General features: G+C 33.5%; 4 protein-coding genes across 8 annotated transcripts; 1 reads left to right on the top strand and 3 right to left on the bottom strand.

The window, feature by feature from the left end:
• Positions 1-87: 87 nt before the first annotated feature.
• LOC120279610 (ubiquinol oxidase 2, mitochondrial-like) lies at positions 88-4,143 on the bottom strand. The gene is made up of 4 exons (XM_039286536.1): positions 3,776-4,143; positions 3,542-3,670; positions 1,727-2,215; positions 88-391 (listed from the first exon to the last, which is right to left on the bottom strand). The coding sequence occupies exons 1-4, from the start codon at positions 4,067-4,069 to the stop codon at positions 332-334; spliced, it is 972 nt and encodes a 323-aa protein (XP_039142470.1). The 5' UTR covers positions 4,070-4,143; the 3' UTR covers positions 88-331.
• A 911-nt stretch (positions 4,144-5,054) lies between these two features.
• On the bottom strand, positions 5,055-7,359 carry LOC120278831 (acyl-CoA-binding protein-like). Its single transcript, XM_039285568.1, has 4 exons — positions 7,273-7,359; positions 6,716-6,833; positions 5,414-5,476; positions 5,055-5,319 (listed from the first exon to the last, which is right to left on the bottom strand). The coding sequence occupies exons 1-4, from the start codon at positions 7,282-7,284 to the stop codon at positions 5,237-5,239; spliced, it is 276 nt and encodes a 91-aa protein (XP_039141502.1). The 5' UTR covers positions 7,285-7,359; the 3' UTR covers positions 5,055-5,236.
• An 879-nt stretch (positions 7,360-8,238) lies between these two features.
• LOC120278420 (60S ribosomal protein L13-1-like) lies at positions 8,239-10,892 on the bottom strand. Its single transcript, XM_039285207.1, has 5 exons — positions 10,798-10,892; positions 9,750-9,872; positions 9,463-9,596; positions 8,778-8,936; positions 8,239-8,669 (listed from the first exon to the last, which is right to left on the bottom strand). The coding sequence occupies exons 2-5, from the start codon at positions 9,856-9,858 to the stop codon at positions 8,448-8,450; spliced, it is 624 nt and encodes a 207-aa protein (XP_039141141.1). The 5' UTR covers positions 9,859-9,872; positions 10,798-10,892; the 3' UTR covers positions 8,239-8,447.
• Positions 10,893-14,339: 3,447 nt separating this feature from the next.
• On the top strand, positions 14,340-18,017 carry LOC120279227. Of its 5 annotated transcripts, none has more exons than XR_005541843.1 (8): positions 14,340-14,725; positions 15,037-15,167; positions 15,259-15,297; positions 15,612-15,737; positions 16,100-16,227; positions 16,681-16,885; positions 17,353-17,501; positions 17,614-18,017. XR_005541843.1 is itself a non-coding variant. In XM_039286102.1 (7 exons), the coding sequence occupies exons 1-7, from the start codon at positions 14,518-14,520 to the stop codon at positions 17,368-17,370; spliced, it is 855 nt and encodes a 284-aa protein (XP_039142036.1). In that variant the 5' UTR covers positions 14,340-14,517; the 3' UTR covers positions 17,371-18,017. The 5 variants fall into 5 exon arrangements, 3 of the variants coding, with proteins under 3 accessions (XP_039142036.1, XP_039142034.1, XP_039142035.1); XR_005541844.1 differs by having other exon boundaries at positions 17,686-18,017; XM_039286102.1 differs by having other exon boundaries at positions 17,353-18,017.
• The last annotated feature ends 1,044 nt before the right edge of the window (positions 18,018-19,061 follow it).

Genomic DNA, 19,061 nt, shown 5'->3' on the forward strand with positions numbered 1-19,061 from the left:
ATAATATTTTACCTAATGTGCAAAAAACCCAAACTATTGAAGCAGTATCACAGTGATAACCAAACAGTCTGATGCCACTTAACTAGATTGAAACTACAAGACACCAACAGCTCATTAAGTATTGTCAGGAATTCACAACATGAAAAAGTAGCAGAATATATATAGTGGTTTTTAGATCTTTATACAAAGTTGTTGAATAGATTGAATACAAACACACATCATGCCAATAGCTTTCGTTCTTATTAACATCTTTTATTCAATCCAAGGAAATAAGAATGGTGACGCAGTAGTAGTGCCAAAGCTTGAGGTAAATGAAAATGAAAAGAGCAAATCAGTGGTAGCCAACAGGTGCAGGAAGCTCCCTCAGCTGATGCCCTTGAGCATGTATGTCCTACAAATATTTCACTCCATTAGAACACTTAAACATAATAGCTTCATAATTATCATTTACAAACATAGAGAAAGAAAGCAGTGACTATATATGCAGATCGACCTTCATCTCTTGATACATCATCAGCATTTTTCCTCTCCATATTGCAACTATCCATCTTAATCATATTTTATATTATTATTTCATTAAACTTGAACTATAGTGTCCAGTCATGATTTATCATTTTTTTTTTTAATTTTTACTACACAAGACAAAATCATTGTTAACCATACTCCAAGCAATGAACTAAATTAGATAATTTTGCAAAAAAAAAAAAATCAAAAACAAAATGTACCAAAAACTGAATACTTTACTAGAAACCTTATTAAATGATTAGTTTAATGTCAAGCCTCTTTTTTTATTATTTTATTTTATTAATTAAAGTGGTTTATTTATTTTTAAAAAAAAAATTTAATGTCAAGCGCCATGCCAACTCAAACAAAAAAAAGTTCCTCATACATTTTTTATAAATCAAATATATGCAATGCAACAATTCAGAATTCATCAATTCAATAGGTAAACATTAAAATGCATGACAAGTGACAAAATCAAGCTAAAATTCATAATTAGCAAACTAATTTATGTCTGATTATATTTTAGGACATACAGTCAATAGATTAAATAAAAGAATTTTATCCTAAAAGGTAAGTCAACTTAATGCTGGCTACCCTAATGCTGGCGTTGATGTTTGACATAATTTTTAACTTGCACAATGTATATATTAACAAATTATAATTAATAAGTAAAAATTAAAACACTAATGTGGCAAATTCACATTAAACTAAAATAAAAGTTTGTAATATAAAATAAATTTTAAACTAGTGGATCCATTGTATCTAAACACTGAGTTGCAGCTTATAACACCACTCGTTTATAAACAAAGGTTTTCAATACAAGAGCTAAACTATAAACCAACTTATATCTTTAAATAAATATAACTAAACTAAAATCTATGAACGTTCAATTATCCAAAACTAACATTGATAAATAGTATTTCTGTTTATTGTACTGTTTCAAAACAGAAGTTACTGTAATAACTGATATTCATCAATGTTAGCCGTTAATGAATCTCGATTCAACGGCTGATATGGATATTTTTTTTTATCTATAGACATGCATAGATGATTGGTTGTTATATATATATATTTATATATATATTGTTATGCTATCATACAAAACAAACAATCACAACAATCAAATGAAGGCTGCAAGTAATTTTTAATGTGCAAGTGGCAGTGAATGAGAAAGCAAGAGAATATGAAAAAAAGAGAGAGTGAGATCTAGGAGTGATAGTACCGAAGCAAAATGGTTGACATCACGGTGGTGAGCTTCATCAGCCCTAACAACCATAACGACATCACGCAGCGTAGCATTAGGGGACAAGCGCCAGTAATCAATAGCGATGGCAGGAGCTGGTGCATTCTCAATGTTGCCCTGATCCAACTCCTTCAAGAACTGAGTATAAGAGTAAATGGCCTCCTCTTCAAGATAACCAACCATTCTATGTGCCAGCTTGGGAGAAGCAAGGTAAGCTATGAAGTATGCATTAAAGAAGAGCCCTTGAACGGCAAAGACCAAGGCACGCTCGTACCACTTGGGCTGAGATACCTCCATGAAGGTCATGAGATGCATTCTCTCATTCTCAGCCTCTTCCAACAGTGCCCGGATCCACCCTCCACTTTGCTCAAACCTGCGCAGGGATTTGCAGTGGAGAAGCAAGCCGCCCACCATGCCTGGTACGGCTGCAACCGTCTCTAGCATCATGGCACGGCATCCATACCTCTTCTGCACAAACATTTGCATGTATATTGTTACTTGCTACTACTAGTTTGCGTTTTTATTTTTATTATTATTATTATTATTATTATTATTATTATAGATAAATCATTTCTATTTAATCTATATAAATATTTTAAATGAGTGGATAAACCACACTTTTATTCAACAACATAAATAAGTACATATAAAAAGACTGAGAACTGAAAAAAAGAAGAAGAAAGATGTAAGTCCTAATCCAATTAAACTAAAAAGACATCATTAGCAGTGATGTACTCCCAGAAAAAATATAGCAGATCAAACAAAAATGCATATATATATTTATATATAATGGAATATGCTAGTGCTCCTAAAATTTGTGAAGAGTAGTTAGTGTTGATACTCAGTTGTGAATAAATAAATAACTTTAACTAGCTTTTCATTGTACATACATGTTTTGGTCTATTTATCCACTGTAGTGGTTTGATGTGAATTAGTATATGATAAATTTGAGTCAGGTTATATTAGATAAAATGGTCAAAACAAACCAGTAATTTACTATATCATTTACTTTTCTTGTATTAAATATATAAAAAAGAGAAATTCCATAGTTGAGCCATGAGTAGTGCCAAAATATTTGTTTTGAAATATATATATATATATACACACACAAAATTATTAGCTACATGAGAATATTCACTTTTTATTACCTTAATTATAACATGATATTTTTATGTATTACATGTCTTACTATGTTCAATCTTGATCTCTAATTTTACCAACAATTTAATTTTTTTAATCTCAATTATGCATGAGATTACTAAAAGTTGTTTTTCAATTGTGTTTTTTTTTTAATGAAATCAATAACACAATTTATTTATTGTTACTCCAAAAAAAAACCGCTTATAAATTATATTACTTCTATGAAAAAAAACAAAGGAATAAAGTAAGAACCCAAATGAGATTTTAAACAAAATAATTTCCCAAATGAATTTAATATTACATGCACTCTATTCAAATCAAATTATAAACCAATTTATTTCCAAAAAAAAAAAATTATAAACCAATCAATACAAATGATATTCTAACATCAGTGAAAATTACAGATCAAATTCACAAGAATGATGATGTCTCTTCAATCCTAAATCATAATAAATCAAACATGCATTCCAATAATTACTATTACAAAAAAAAATAAAAAAAATCAACCATAATTTCCTTCAATCATCCTCATCCTCATCCTCATCCTCATTAAAAAATAATATCGGGTCTAATTGAAAAACCATGTTGAACTTCGGAAACAAAATGGAGAAAAAAAAAAATCATCAATAAAAAAGATAATTAGGGTTTGAATACCTTGAAGAAGATATCAGTGGGAAGGCGCAGCGATTTCACAGTCCACAGCGCTAGCTTGTCTCCCCAAGTAATCGGCACATGATGTTTCTTCAGATCAATCGACAAATTCGACGAATATGTATCTCCAGGCTACCAAAAATCAAAAATCAAAAATCAAAAATCAGAGAAAAAGAAAAACATTGAAGAAACTAAGAAGATCGAAATCAGAAAAAAATAAACAAATAAATTAAACACCTTAAAGCATGACCATTTCCATTCAGTACCATCGGCGTTCTTGATCTTCGGCGTAGAAACACCCCAATAGCTAGCAATGCCCTTATCGTCCTTCCTAGATCCATCGGCCGCTTGTAACTTCTCATCCGATTCATTACCACTTTCAACAACGCTGGGCGAGGCCTTCGTGCTGGCATTCCGTGATTGCAACATCAAAAGCGGCATAGAGATCATCGCGGACCCAATCGCCGGCGTGGAGGAGATGAAGCAAGGGCCAAGCTTTCTCATCGCCGGTGATGCCATAAGAGAGCTCATTGCCACGGAGAGAGAACGAGGAGATCGCCGGAGAATCGAAGCTGTTTTTTTTCCTTTTTGGCGGTTTTATCGTGAGAGAAGAGGCTTTATGTAGCGGTTGCTGAATGATGGCGATGCGTTATTAAAATGAAACGTGAGAATGACCATTTTACCCTTCGTCCTTTTTTTTTAAAGATATAAATTAATATAATAATAATAATTTTAAAACAAGAGTTAAGGCAAAAAAATATATATATAATTATTGTGAAAATAATTTTAAATAGAATTAAAAATATTTTTATTTTAGAGACGGAATTTGAAGGGTGGATCCGTCATTTCATATGATAAACCAGAGTTTTCTAGGCCTAATTTGGTGTTTCTTGGAGAGCAAGTTTGGGTAATTTATAGGGCCGCGTAGTTGACTAGTCAAGAGCGTGTCACACACACACACACACAGAGACACACGTGTGACAGGTTTAATTGATGAATTTACAAAATTACCACCCATGGGCCACGAATGAGCCCAACATTCAACAGAAAATAGGCTTTAATGGACTAAGGCCCATGTAAAACATGGTGTATAGTGTTTTTTTTTCCCTAACATGAGGAATAATACCATTGATTAGGGATGATATCAGTAGATATTTAAATCTATTTATTTCGAATACCATGTATGACTTTGTTTGAGTGTTAAAGTAGTTTTCAATGTTTTAAACAAAATTGTCGTTTATCTATTTTATTTATTTATTTATTTTGTTTAAAAAAAAGAAGAAGAAGAAATAATACAGTGTGATTGCCCTCTAAACTTACCAAACTTTTGCAGTGAAAATCAATAATTATGTAGAAGAATGGTAAGATTGTTGTTTGTTAATCAATGATGATGATGATGAGACTTGATAACCTTATTACATAATAATAATAATAATAATAATAATAATAATAATAATAATAATAATAATAATAGAGAAAGAAGAGAGTATGAACTTCATGATGCGTCTCCAGAGCATGCACAGTAAGCAATGTTCATCTTTGTTTAGAGTCCAATGTTGTTGTCACTTAATAGATAATAATCCAATGATAGAAAGGAAGTCACAAGTCATAAAAGTAGATAGATATAACATTGGAACTTAAAAGTAGAAGGGAAATATGATAGAATTGAAGGAGATGAACAATATCTAATGGCAAGGTTTAGGCAGCAGCAGTAGCAGCCTCTTCATGAAGCTGCTTAACCTTGGTGATGTAGTCATTCATTGCTTCCTCCTGTGATTTGCCTGTCAAGCAATGCACCATGCATGTAAATTTACAAAGGAACTTGCTTGATGAATATATACATCAAATTAAGCAAAAAAAATGAACATAATAAACCTTCAACAGCTTTCCAGGCATCCCATTTGGCTCTCTCCTTTGGACTAAATAAACCAGGGCGACCTCAAGAAGAAGAAAGTGAAAGTACATTTAATGTCAAATAATTAACTTGAAGTTGATAAATTACAGTACATGGCACAATGAAATAAATCCTGCCAATAACTAAATCCATCTGGATGTGCTGCTGGTTCAACAGAGGAAGCATGTCTTTGGCTGAACTGAATGAGTTATGTTCTTCTAGCCTAGGATGATATAATGATTGATAGTGAGGATGATAATTTGGCTAAGAAAATTTGAAAGTCCTGGAATTGGTTAAAACAATTAAAAAGAAAATAGCAGCTTAAGTTTTTGGCCATAAAAATTAGCTTAATTTTATGTCTTTTGGTTTCAAAGAGAAAACTATCAGCTATATCAATATACATAAGTAAAAGTTCACATGTTTATATGACCAATCTACTGTGTGTATGAGTGTGCATGTATATACTATGATAGTGAAGGATAAGTGAATGCTAGATTTGAAAATATGAATGGTAATTTGGTTGAGAAAATTTGGAAGTCCTGGAATGGGTTAAAACAGGCAAAAAGGAAATAGCAGCTGTAGTTGCTAACTTTAAGATAATTGAGGTATTAAGCTAATGTCGCTTACTTTACATCTTCTAGTTTCAAAGGTTGAAAACTATCAGATATATCAATATATTCATCTAAAAGTTCACATCTTTATGCTACCAATCTACTGTAGATATATATATGCTTGTCATGACTAAATCAGTTAGCTGAAATCAAAGTGGGTTATAATCAGTTCTCTGCTATAGCATTTGATACCAATACTTTTTCAAACATATAAATTACTACCAAGACTTGTTAGAACTTGATAGAGGTTGATAAGGAATGAATGGCTTTCATTAAGGCAAGAGGCCAATAAATAGATACAATTAGTATAGATACAAGAGTAGGTAGTATGTATAAACATAGCATGTACAAAGTATATGTATACATATATACTACTATACTAGTACTCTTACAGAACTCTTTACTTTATGAAAAAAAAAAATAACCATCATGGATGGTAAATATCTTACCAAGTCTATGTAACACATGATGTACAGTATAGGCATTAAGCCATTCTTAATCTTAACAGAGAATACCACATGATCTCATGTGTACACCAGCTAGTTAAAAGATTTAAAAGTCATGAGAAGTACTGATAACAAATTAAACAAAATAATTGATGTATAAAAATAGAATTAACAATATAATGGACTAAAAGCATTAATGACAAAAGAAGTGAAGTTTAATACATACTGGTATTCACAGAACCAACAGTGGCTTGTTTATACAGTCCATAAAGGATCAGCTTGTTCTCATTAGTGGTATTCTCAGGCAGAGTTTTGGCTTTCTCAGCATGCTCTTCAAAATCCTCCTAATGATAGTAAATATTATAAACATCAAAGAACAAATTTTTCAGAATTCCTCAAATCAATACTTTGATAAGGTCATCTCTGATTTAATTTTCTTAGAAAAATAAACTTTGAATAACATGAACAACAACCATTTGATTTATCACAGCCTAATTGAAAAAAGAGATAAACAAAAGGGATAAAAAAAGTGTGAAAAATCTACAAATCAAACATTATTGACTTGCAGATCAAACAATCAGATCGATCACTCAAGAGAAAAACACAATCAAATCAACAACAAAAGCAATATATATATATATATATATAAACAGATTTTAAAAACTACAATTCCAATCTGGTTCTCATCGAAACAATAGATCTGCGACTAAATCATTAAAATCAGAGTAAATAAACAAAGAAATATCATCAAATGAATTCCATAAAAAGGAAATTTTTCAATACCTTCAAACCCATATCTTGTTCTCAAGGATTTCTCTCTGATGGCTCCCTTGTTTGCTTTGATTTGATCAATTGCTAAGAACAATGGTCTCATGGATATATAGATAGCTTCATATATATTTTAGCCATTGATTTTATATTAATTACTGATATTGCCATTTATTTATTTATTTATTTATTTATTTATTTGTTTTTATCTTAAGATCCGTAAAGTACTCTGCTTCTGTGGTTAACCCGCACACGAAACAGCGCAAATCATCCACTAAAATTAAATTATAAAGGAATCCGAATCTATAGAGAATCATGTTTTTTAGACTTTTTTTAAGATAATTTTTTTGGAAGGTGTAAATTGATATTTTATTCTAAAATTATAATTTTAAAACTTTTCCTTTTTTGAAGAAGTTGCAAATGAGAAGATGCTAAGAATAAGCCATGGATGAGGGGCTAGTTTCTGGTCCCACATCCATCTGTATAATGGAGGAGGGAATAATATTTAATGGTGGTCCTTCTTTGGCTCAATACTAAATAGGAATTAAAAATATATATATATATAAAGAAAAGGAGACAAAGGAAATATCATTAATGTGGAATCTTAGAAAAGGAGAGACCAAATATATATATATAAGATAGTACAGAACTGTAATGGTTTTCACTGTAATAAAAAAAAACCTATTTAAACACAAGTTACAGTTGTTTTTTAAAGGTCAATATATCAAATTGATCCTGTATTTTACTATTTTGATCTTTTAGTCTCTTTTTACTTGCACATGTTTAACTTTTTGATCCCCATTCTGACGGACTTTTACTTTTTGGTCCCCATTTTGACAGACGTTTACTGGCGCTGATGTGGCAACATAAACATTAAATTAATCATTGGAAAGTATCATGATCAAACCATGAAAATGACAAGTCTGAAACTTGGTGAACTGAATATGAAACAAAAGTATATCATGATCAAACCAAAGGATATAAATTAAGAGTTTGGCATAAGAATGATCCATTGGTTCAGATAATCAAATATAAATTGCAGCCAAAATACAAACTCGAATGATCCAGTAGCACAAAACAGTCTTTGTCGCTTTGCAAGTCTTGAATTACAACAAAACCGATCAATTGCTAAAAACATTGAGAAAATTGAAAAAGGTAGAAACCATGCAGGATGACAATCTAAGAACAAGTTATTTCTTCTCATCCTTCTCTGCTTCAGCAGCCTTCTTCAACCTGGCACCCACTTGTCGTTGGTTCATTCGTTCAACACGAAGCTTACCATAGGCACTGAATGACTTCATCTCATCGGTCACCTTCACAAGCTCCACGGAAGGCTGCTCACGAACAATAGGCATGTATGTGCCTTGCACCTGAGTAGCAGTAGCAAGTTCCTCTGGAGCAGAATCTCCAGACTGAAACCAAGACAACAGGTCATTAGCGAAGTTTTGTCAAACTACTTATGACAATTGATGATACAGTTAGAATTCTGTTTAATCATTTCAATTTTTAGATAATATTACCTTGAACTTGCGTGCCCGTCTTGGGAAGATCACAAGTTTTGCCTTGTAAGTCTTCAGCCTCTGGACATTGGATTGGAGACCCTCCAGTGAGCGGTTCTTCCGGCGGTGATCAACTGCAATGCCAATAGTTGGTGCAAGTTTTTTTGGTATTCCCGCTGCCTGAAAGAGGAAGTTCAGAGAGCATGAAATTGTATGAATGACCTCAATTATCATTGAACAAGAAAAAGGTAAAATTTCCAGTATATAGATTAACCATGCTAAATCACATATTAACTCAGATCAGCATAAAGAAGTAAAGTAATTAACCTACATTTATCGTAAGTGTAAAAAAATATTAAAAATACTTTGCCCTGAAACTACTACTCTAAATTGGTCCTGATGTTCCAAGGTCATGCATATGCAGATTATATGGATGAAATCAAGAAATGTAGCCTGACCAAAATACAGAAAGCTGACTTCAATGAAAAAAGAGGTTCAGACCTAATAAATTTAACATCTTTCCCCACCCAACCAGATATTACAATTCCATTATTTCACGTTGGCTTTATGGGTTTGGACCATGGACATTCAACAGCACATAAATATAACATTCCCATCAAACACAAACACAGTACTATTAAAGAAAAGCATTTCCACGCAAGAATTCCATAAAAATCAGAAATAAAAGAGTTTTCCAAAAATTCACCTTGAGCTCTTCAAGACTAAAACCTCTACCAGCCCTAGGTTTCATATTGTACTTCAGAGTCTGACATTGAACAATAGGGCGAAGTGGTCCAGCAGTGGGCCGTGGGAAGATCTTCACAGCTTTCTTCTGTCTTGCTGGAAAGCCAACATATGAAAAACCCCGTTAGTCGAGAGTACAAGTCACGCAAATAAGGAAAATACTAAACAAACAGAAGGAAAGGCATTAAAGGAATTAGAATATGGATCTATTAATTGGCATTCGAAAGAGGAAGACAGTGGGTTTCCTACCAATGCGTCTCCTGGTCTTGCGTGCAGGCTGATTAAACCACGTCTTCACAAAGTTCTGCCAGTGCTTCTTGAAGTGCCCATTTGGCACAACATTGTTATGCTTAACCATGACTACTCACCTGCCTGTGATAAATCACCAGAAACAAACATTATGCAAATGCATAAGAATGTGATAAATCTGAGAAGGCAAAAAACATGCATATTTAACAAGATCAATTAAAGAAAATACAACATCACCATCATTTCATCTTCAATACTGACTATATAATTAAAATATGTTCAAAATCAGTGTAAACTTGAGAATCACAAAGAGATGCAATTATCAATTACATTTTCAAACAATATAGTGGTAACAAATGAAGTCCAATATTGCCTATCATTCTTTATAAGACCATCGAAATCATAAAGCATCCATCTACAAAGACATGGCAGTAAAATATTATCTCCTTCATCTTAGTCCAAACAACGAATATCAACCAAAACTAGAACACAGAAAAAGGATACAATTACTTTCATATAAACCACATTGATTACTAACCAAAATGGCAGTAGAACATCTGCTCTAACAGTATTCATTTCAAAAAGTCATATTCAACAGATCTTTTTGAACTGTCTAGGATTACAACCAGTGGAACAAATTTACAGCTAACTTTTGTAAAAATTAAAAATGCTGCATTTATTTCTGATTTGCAAAAACTAAAGTACTTAAAGATCATAACTTTGCAAAACAAGGAAACTGGGTGTATGCGCATAGATGATGCAGAGTAAAAAGTACTAAAAAATCATGTGCAAAAACATGGAAATCTTGAACTCATTGAAACTCAAAAACCCTCAACGTCAAACAAACATACTCTCAAGTACATCAAAACGATTCAATCGCACATGAATCCTAGTGCCTTAAACGCAAAGAAAAAGTGGGCAAAAATCCGAAGAGAAGAACATAGATTGCTAAGAATGCCATCCATGTACAAGATCCTAAAGCAAAGGCTTATGAATCAGAGAAAGTAAAGGAAACATGCAACGGAGTAGATTGGAGAAAAGAGATCACCGGAACTCCGTTGCTGGAGGGAGGCGCCTTTCCACAATTGCCAGAAATCCTTCCAACCTCTCAAAACCCTAGTTTTAAAGGCCGAGATAAGATCATGATTTTGCTGACAATTGAAATTACGAAACTGCATCAATTGTTTGCACGTGATGTGCACGTGTTTGCTGCTTTTCGGTCATTTCCTATCCTTTGATCACAACCGTTCATATTCATCGTGATATGTACATGCGAATCGTATAAAAACTTTTTTTTTCCACCGCGTCCTTTGATCACAGCCGTTCACATTCACCGTGATGTGTACTTGAGAATCTTATAAAAACGAAATTCTCATAGCTTTTTTCCACCGCGCATCAATGAGAGTAAATTTTTTATGTGGTCACCGTGTTATGGCTGATTTTTATTTTTATTTTTTGATAAAAGTGGATAAACCACAAATTTATTGAAAATGAAACACTGCGAAGAAGTACAGTATATATAGAAAGGGAAGTACAGAAACTCTCACCAGAGTTGAGGCACAAGTACTACAAGAAACATAACAAGGAAAACGAAGAACGATAAGATAAAATAGCTATGAAGACGAAAGCCACCAATAGGGGGTACATGTTAACAAAACTGACAGTGGAGAACTCTACTCCAGAGCAGGATTAGGATCTGGATCGCCAGAAATGTTGGATTCCCTTGCGCTGATGAAGTTGATTGAGCGCTTGATTTTCTGAGTAGCCACAGCCAAAGACTGCTGTTGGTTAACATCGGTTCTCGAAAAACCGGGAAAAATAGCATATTAGCAATTTTTAAACATTAAAGAGTGAGCGGTCTTTGCAGAAAAATTGAAAAAAATCGATTATTACGCTCTAGCCAAAATATTCGAATAATAGCTCTAACACAAAGGTCCCAAGGAGGTTGGCATTGAGGTTGAATGGAAGTGATCCAAGTGGTCCAAATCTTCGAAAAGGAAGTTGGAATGGAGTGTATTTCAAAAATTTGTGAAAAAAAGGACCATATACGTGAAGTGTATGAGCAGTCTATGAAAAGATGTTCTACTGTCTCAGAGGCTCTATGGCAAAGCACGCAAGTATCTGTTGTATTTTGTAAGTTGCAACCTTTTTTGAAGAGATTTGTAAGGGTGAGGATTTTATCTTCCCAAGCAAGCCAGCAGAATAGGGTGATTTTTGTTGGGCATCTAATTTTCCAGAACTGCTTATAAAGTGGACAGCGAATCCCTCCATCGATAATAAACTTGTAAAAAGATTTTACCGAAAAGGTTCCACTTTTATTCAGAGGCCAAGTGTAAAAGTCTTCTTGTCCACTTGAGCAATCATGGATTACCTCCAACAGAGATGTAAATTCATCAGAATTACTGTTGAAGAAGAGATTTACAGGGGAGTATATTTGTTCGGTAATCTGACGAACCGTAATCCAAGGGAAAATACATTCATTAAAAAAAAACCATTAGATATTAATTTAGTTCATTGTATTTTAATTTATTTTTTTTATCATTAAATATTAATTTGTTTTCGCCGATTGGTCACTTGGATTTTTCGGTCAATTTTAGATGACGTGGAGGCTGGAAATGCCATGCCATTTTTTTTTAATATTTTCTCTCATCCCAGCTGGAGAAAGGCTGCTGACTCAACTCATTTTTTAAAAAAAAAAGTGACGTAGCATTTTTTGCCGCCACGTCAACTAAATTTGCCTGAAAAACCCTAAGTGACTAATCGGTTAAAACATATTAATATCTAATGACAAAAAAAACAAATTGAAAACCAAAATGAAAATTAGCCATAACACAGTGATCATATGAAAAATTTACCCGCATCATTTTCTCATCTTCATCTTCTTCCTTCACCGCCGGAGATGGCCATGGATAGGGAGGTCGCGGAGCAGTGAAGCAGCTCCTTATGAAAAGCATTTTGTTCCTTGTGAGAAGCATAATGAATTCATGGCAGTTCTGTCTATCTCTCTCTCTCAGGCCATGGAAAGGATTTTGTCTCAGGTCAGTCATAGAGTTCGTTGAGCTCACTAATACAATAATAACTACTTAGGATGTTGAAATTAGTTAGTGTGGAAACATTTTATTTTATTTTATTTTATTTAAAAAAAAAAAGGTGAATAAACCATTTTAGTGTGGAAACATGGACATATATGTATCAGAACAGCCCAAAGTCTTTCACCTGAGGGACATCCCACACCGAAGTTCATATATATATATATATATATATATCTCTTGTACGTGTTAATTTCTTTGTGAAAAATGATATTATTAAAGTCTTGAACTTTAATTAATTGCAGATAGCTTCTCATGCAAATATATATATATATATACTTGTGAATCTAATAAATGTTTCTGGTCCTCTTCTATCTTCTACTGAGCATCTATAATTAATAATGTAATTCAACTCATCAGTGCAAATGCTTCAGCTGTTTGTCTTCCAAGCGAATATATAAAGGCATTAATTAATTACTAGCTTCAAGCCTTGCGATGGCCAACATGAGCTTAATGCATGTTTGCATGCTTCTTTGTACCTTGTATTTTAATGTGGATGTTATGGTCCTGCCTTTTTATTGAACACACGTGCATGATTTGTTCGTTAATTTCATTTTGGAAGAAAGCTATTTTAAAAGCCGCGTGCCTCTTATTGCTATATAGCCCTTGGCAGTTATTAAGGTGCTAAACTTGTTTAAGCACTAGAACGCAATTTAATTTGAATTATTTTTTTTTTAGTAAGGCAACCAGAGCAACTCCACCAAAAATTGTTCAAGGAATAGACATATATAATATTACGGCCGTTGTAATAGTTTAAATTAGATAATTTAATGTAACTTGAAATTAATTACAAACAATATAAACATTACAATGTATTTAAATAAATATGATTTTTATTACAGATGAAGTAAAATACATATTCAAGCTATTTCCCCAAAGCAGAGATATACTTAACTAAAATTTTATTACCATAGAACTTTTTCATGCTTATACGAAATCATCTAAATTTTATGTTTTTTTTTTTAAAAAAATAAATAAACCATATTCTATTATATAAAAATAAAAATACTAAATAGAAAAAGAACAAGTACAAAGACCTACACACCTTAACAACACAGACAAATTAAGACACAAAATAACCTAAGGGACCCGCACAAATCATAAGAAGTGGCACAACATAAACAGACGACCAACAAAAGAAAGAAAGAATAACGTTAATAGGCGCATACGTATCGAAACCAAACTAAACTAACTCATGAGCGCTAGAAAATCTGAATACAGCATTACATTCTGGGATCTCCTAGCGAATATATATATATATATATACACACTTAAAAATCAACATTAACAAACATAGCGCTCACTAGCAATGGCGAGAGGAACATCACCTCAGGAGGCACTGATGCTCAAAAAGAAATTGTTAACGGGTCTGAGGGTAGGGAGCCAACCCACAAATCCGTTAAGCCGCTAGGAGATTTCATATCGGATCCAATAACAAAAAGAGACCCGTTAAGACAAACCTCCATCGCGCGCGTGGGTTTCTTCCCGACAACAAACTCGGAACTTTCCACGCATTCAATAAATTCGTCATAAAAATCAAACGAGACCCTTTCTCTCAACTCTAGACCTTCCCTTTTCTTTTCCAAAACCCTAATTTCTCCGCGAGATCCCCCACTATCGATCGGAGCTCGCGGAGAGGATCTCGTGATCGCCATGGATTCCGGCTAAGCTTCGCAGCTATGGATTCTCAAGAGGTTTTGGAACGGGAGTCGGAGCGGGGAGGAGAAGGTTCTCGCTTCTTGGCTCGCTGCTGTTTCAGTGTGTTCTTCGTGATCGCGGTCTCGTTCTCCTTGTCCTTTTTGTTTGGTTTAGTTGCCCTTGCGATCGGTAGTACATCAGCTTCGCCTCCTGTGTCGGTTCCCGCCAATTGCCGAATCATCTCTAGCAGTGAGTGTTTCCTGATGTTTTCCTCTTTAGGTTTTGCTTGGTCTCCGTTTCAGAAATCAGGGCTTCGTTCCTAATTGATTGATTAAATGGGATTTCAATCTTTCGGAGCACGGTAATCGCGGCTCAAATCCAATTTGTTGGAATTTATTGTAATTTGATGCGGCTATAAGAAAAATGCTGTCCTTATTTTTTGTGGATTTCATTCATTAAATGGCTAGACAAACTGCACAGTAGCTGATGAATTTCTGTTGATTTGTTTTATGGATTGATTCATTTATATTGGGAATGTTTTCGTGCGGAATCTATTGCAGGTGTAGATATTAGGTTTTCAAAGGTTTGTGAACTAGGATTGTTAAATTATAAAGCCAACAATGTCTTTTACCCTTTGGAGAGAAGTAGATTCAGATGTCGTCATGACTACTATTGGGCATCAGTTTTTGAGGTAATCATTCATTCCTGCCTGCCTTTTTGTTTTGTTTCTATTATTTTTTGAGTTTGGGGCTTTGTTAAAACAATGGTTTTTTTTTTCTGAGCGTCTGCTGTCGGCATTGGATTGTCATACAAGGGAAATGGTAGGTGCCATAAAAGTTGTTTGTTCTAATGTATTCATGAAATAGCTTATGATCAGAGTCGAACTTAGAAACACCTTCTCGTGTTATAGTTGATATGGAATTTAATTGAGTAGGACGAGGTCTATATATTTCTTTACAGAAAAAAATTAAAATTATGTACTGTGCTCATCAAGTATCTGTTAGTTTACTGCTTTAGTTAGGGATTCTATGTATCACTGTCAGGATAAAACTTTTCTTTGTCTTTACATATAGAGTAAGGATTCTACTGCACTTGTTATCGGCAGACTGATTTTGGCATTGCATTCCTTGTCCAGGTGGAATACAAAGAATATTTTTCTGGTCATCTACGCCATGCTATAGCAGAGTCTCCCAAAGAAGCCCTTCCTGTTGCTTGTCGGCCCAGTTTTGGCACTGCATGGCTGACAAAAATGAAGTTCAAGGTAAATATTTTTCATACCATTTCTTAAAAAACTAGTTTTGGCGTAACATGAGTAGATGCTGTTGTTCTTTTTGAACATATAATACGACAAAAACTTGTGATAGAATTTTTATCTTGCTTAAAATAATGATTATATGAAATGTACCTGTAGGCTATGGAAGATTCACTAAAACAACTTTGCAGTGTGATTGTTTGCACTTATATCTTCCTATTTCTTAGATTTACAGAGAAACATAGGCATAAATTAATGAGGAAACATTGGTTAAATATTGGTTCTTGAAATTATCTTAATTTCTTTTTTTCCCCCTCCATTTAACGTTCTCAACTTGCTTATATTACAGCATTCTCTTTCTTATTTTTTAGGTCAATGGAACATATAGCTGCAGGTATTCATTGGGTACTGGAAAAGCAGATATCTATCCCGATGAGCTTTTTAATTGCGAAGCCAAAGAGCCATCGAAAATAGAGATGCTCAGAAGATTTTTCATTTTGTGAGCCATCTTCTATTTCTGATAAGGATTTTCTAAGTCTTATATCATGCATCAGTATTGCCATGTATGCAAAATATTTTAGGACTACAATTGCTATATAGCATTTTGTTTCTTTCCATGATGAATTGGAAATCAGAACCTGATTTCATTTCTTTCTTTATGTACAAGACCCCTGATTCAGCTTTTACAATTTGCTTGCATTATTTTTAGATTCGAACCATCAATTTTTGACTTGGGAGGAGAATAAATACCAATTCTCCCGTTGTGGGCGTGGCCATGTATGATTGTATTGAGCATATCTTCACTAACCTATAGCACCTTTTATGAGTTAAACTTTTTTTAACCATTTTTTTACAACATCAGTTATTACCATTAAATAGTTTGAATGTCTTAGGATATGGAAAGTGTTTTGGATTTTATTTTGATAATGTATTCAACTTTATATGTCAACAGGTTTATGAAGTTGAACTTTTCCGCTGACAAGGCTGGTTCTGGACGTGAAATGGCACACTTAGTTGCAGGACTTGTGTCTGGAATGGTAATTGGGATGTGCTTCATCATTTTAATTAAGAGCCTAAGGATCTTGTGGCTCACCGTCACTAGGCACTGGGCAGCTAGGAAGCTCCAAATCAAAGTATTTGCAGCACGATTTAGGCGGGTTTGTCTCCTTGTTGCTTATATCTCTACCATGGGGTGGCTAACTATTCAATATAGCAAGATGGTTGGCCTGAAACAACTTTTATTTGAATCTAATCTCAAGGAAAGAACCATATAATTTCCTGGTGTAAGTATGTATTTGACAGACATGTCCTGTTATTGAATTGGAAGTATTTGGTGGAATTACATCTTTTCCTTGAAACTCATAAAACTATTTCCAGCTCATATTTTTTTTTTCCTGCCTCCCTTTCACCTCCTTAAGGATTCTTGTGGCTTCGATACTATTAAAATGAAAGTTAGATCCAGCAATTCCGATGGTTGTGGATGACAAAATAATCTGGTTTGGTCTTGTTATGTGTTTTATTTCCTTTCAATGTTATAAGCAGTTATGGACGCAAACTCCATGGATTCATTCTCTTTAGTTCTTGGTCTTGGTTGTTCTCTCATGATATTTTATTTTTTGTGAAGTTTGTGGAGGTGAGGTGACCAAACTGGAACCGGAAGTCAATAGATATCTAGAAGTGAGGGGCCACATGGGAAACATGCATTTTATCCTAGTTAATGCACAAGGACTTTGAGCAAGAAAGCGAGCAATCAATGCGGTAGTTGCGGAACGGGTAAGTAAGCTTCTCATCATCTACATGTTTTTAGCCAGGTTAAGTTGAATTTAACTATTTTATTATTGATTTTGTCAATTCATTGAGTCCTATCTGATTTAAATTCTTTTAGGAAATTCCAACTATTAAATTTAATAGTTCATATTTATGATCGACTTGCTTGTGCCTTTATGACGTGCTAAAGTGCAAGTTCCTAAGTTTAGATGTGAGGATAAAGGTCATTAAACATGAAGCAGTGAACATGATAGATGCATTCTGTGATAGAGTGCGCCACATGGGAGCACATGAAGGCAGCCACAAGCAATACATAAATCACAACCATTGCTTACGCATTTGATTGAAATTTAGATGCTGGAGAGATAAGAAACTGGTAATAGTTGAAACAAGGGACACAATCATGTTAACTGCTTAATAAGACGTTGTCCATCATGTCAATCATTGCCTGTCAATTGTAACCAAACAACACTCCACATGCTAGGAACATGCAGATGTGTAGGGAATGAGCTTACTGTTTGAGGGATTTTGTTCAATGTAGATCTAACCAAAAGTGCTATATGCCTGTTCAATAATTCATTTATGCGGGAGGAATTAAGTCTGTTCTTATAATAATATCAATCGTGCTGTTCACTTTTAACTTTGACACAAAAAAATATACTTATTTATATCAACAGATGTGCTGATAAATAAAAGTCAAGTTATAATATTGCCAAACCAATCTGACATGATTTACCTGGCAAAATTGCTTTTTGTTTGCATATTATTTACTCTTTCAATTTTTTTTTTTAAATTTCATTTGACAAGCCATTATGTGTACATAGGGAATACTTACACATACGGAATACTAAGGAAATTGAACTTTTGATTTTTTATGGGAGTTAATGGTATTGTCACTCATTTATCGGGGCAATAGTTATCTTTTGGTATAGGAAAACAAGACAAAATTTGCATGTGGCTTTAGTCATTAAGTAAATTAATTATCTTGATATAAAATTAATAATATATTAAACTGATTTAAAAAAAAATCTGTGATACCTCTTAAAAGTGAGCCAGTATTGTTCATTGGTTTAAGGCAAGTTTGAACATTAAAATTTTAACATTTTGTTATATTTTTCATTATAAAATATAATAGTAATTTTATTAACCTTATTTATTGATTAGTGCCTGGTAAACCATTATCTTTGGCTTTCAGTTATATAAATAATTTAAAGTCCAATAAATTAGAGGTTTTTTTTTTTTTTAAAAAAAGGACCATAATTGGGTTGCAGAAAAAACAAACACATCACAATGGGTCGCCTAAGTAATTGTTCCGTTTTTCATGAATTGGACATGGTGCATGTGTTAACATGCACGTTTTCCCATAACCAAAGGTTCCCACTCCCTCATAGATGCCTGCTTCTAAGTCATGTCCTTTAGTAATTCAGTAACAAAGATTTCTATTGTCACTACTGTAGTCTTCTTGTATTGTTCTTTAATTAAACATATATATATATATATAAATACTCCTATAAAGAAAGGAAGAATTAAATTAGAAGTCACATTATGCATGACATGTGGGGGAGT

This window comes from Dioscorea cayenensis, chromosome 16 (genome assembly GCF_009730915.1).
Source record: "Dioscorea cayenensis subsp. rotundata cultivar TDr96_F1 chromosome 16, TDr96_F1_v2_PseudoChromosome.rev07_lg8_w22 25.fasta, whole genome shotgun sequence".
In the NCBI taxonomy this organism is placed as follows: Eukaryota; Viridiplantae; Streptophyta; class Magnoliopsida; order Dioscoreales; family Dioscoreaceae; genus Dioscorea; species Dioscorea cayenensis.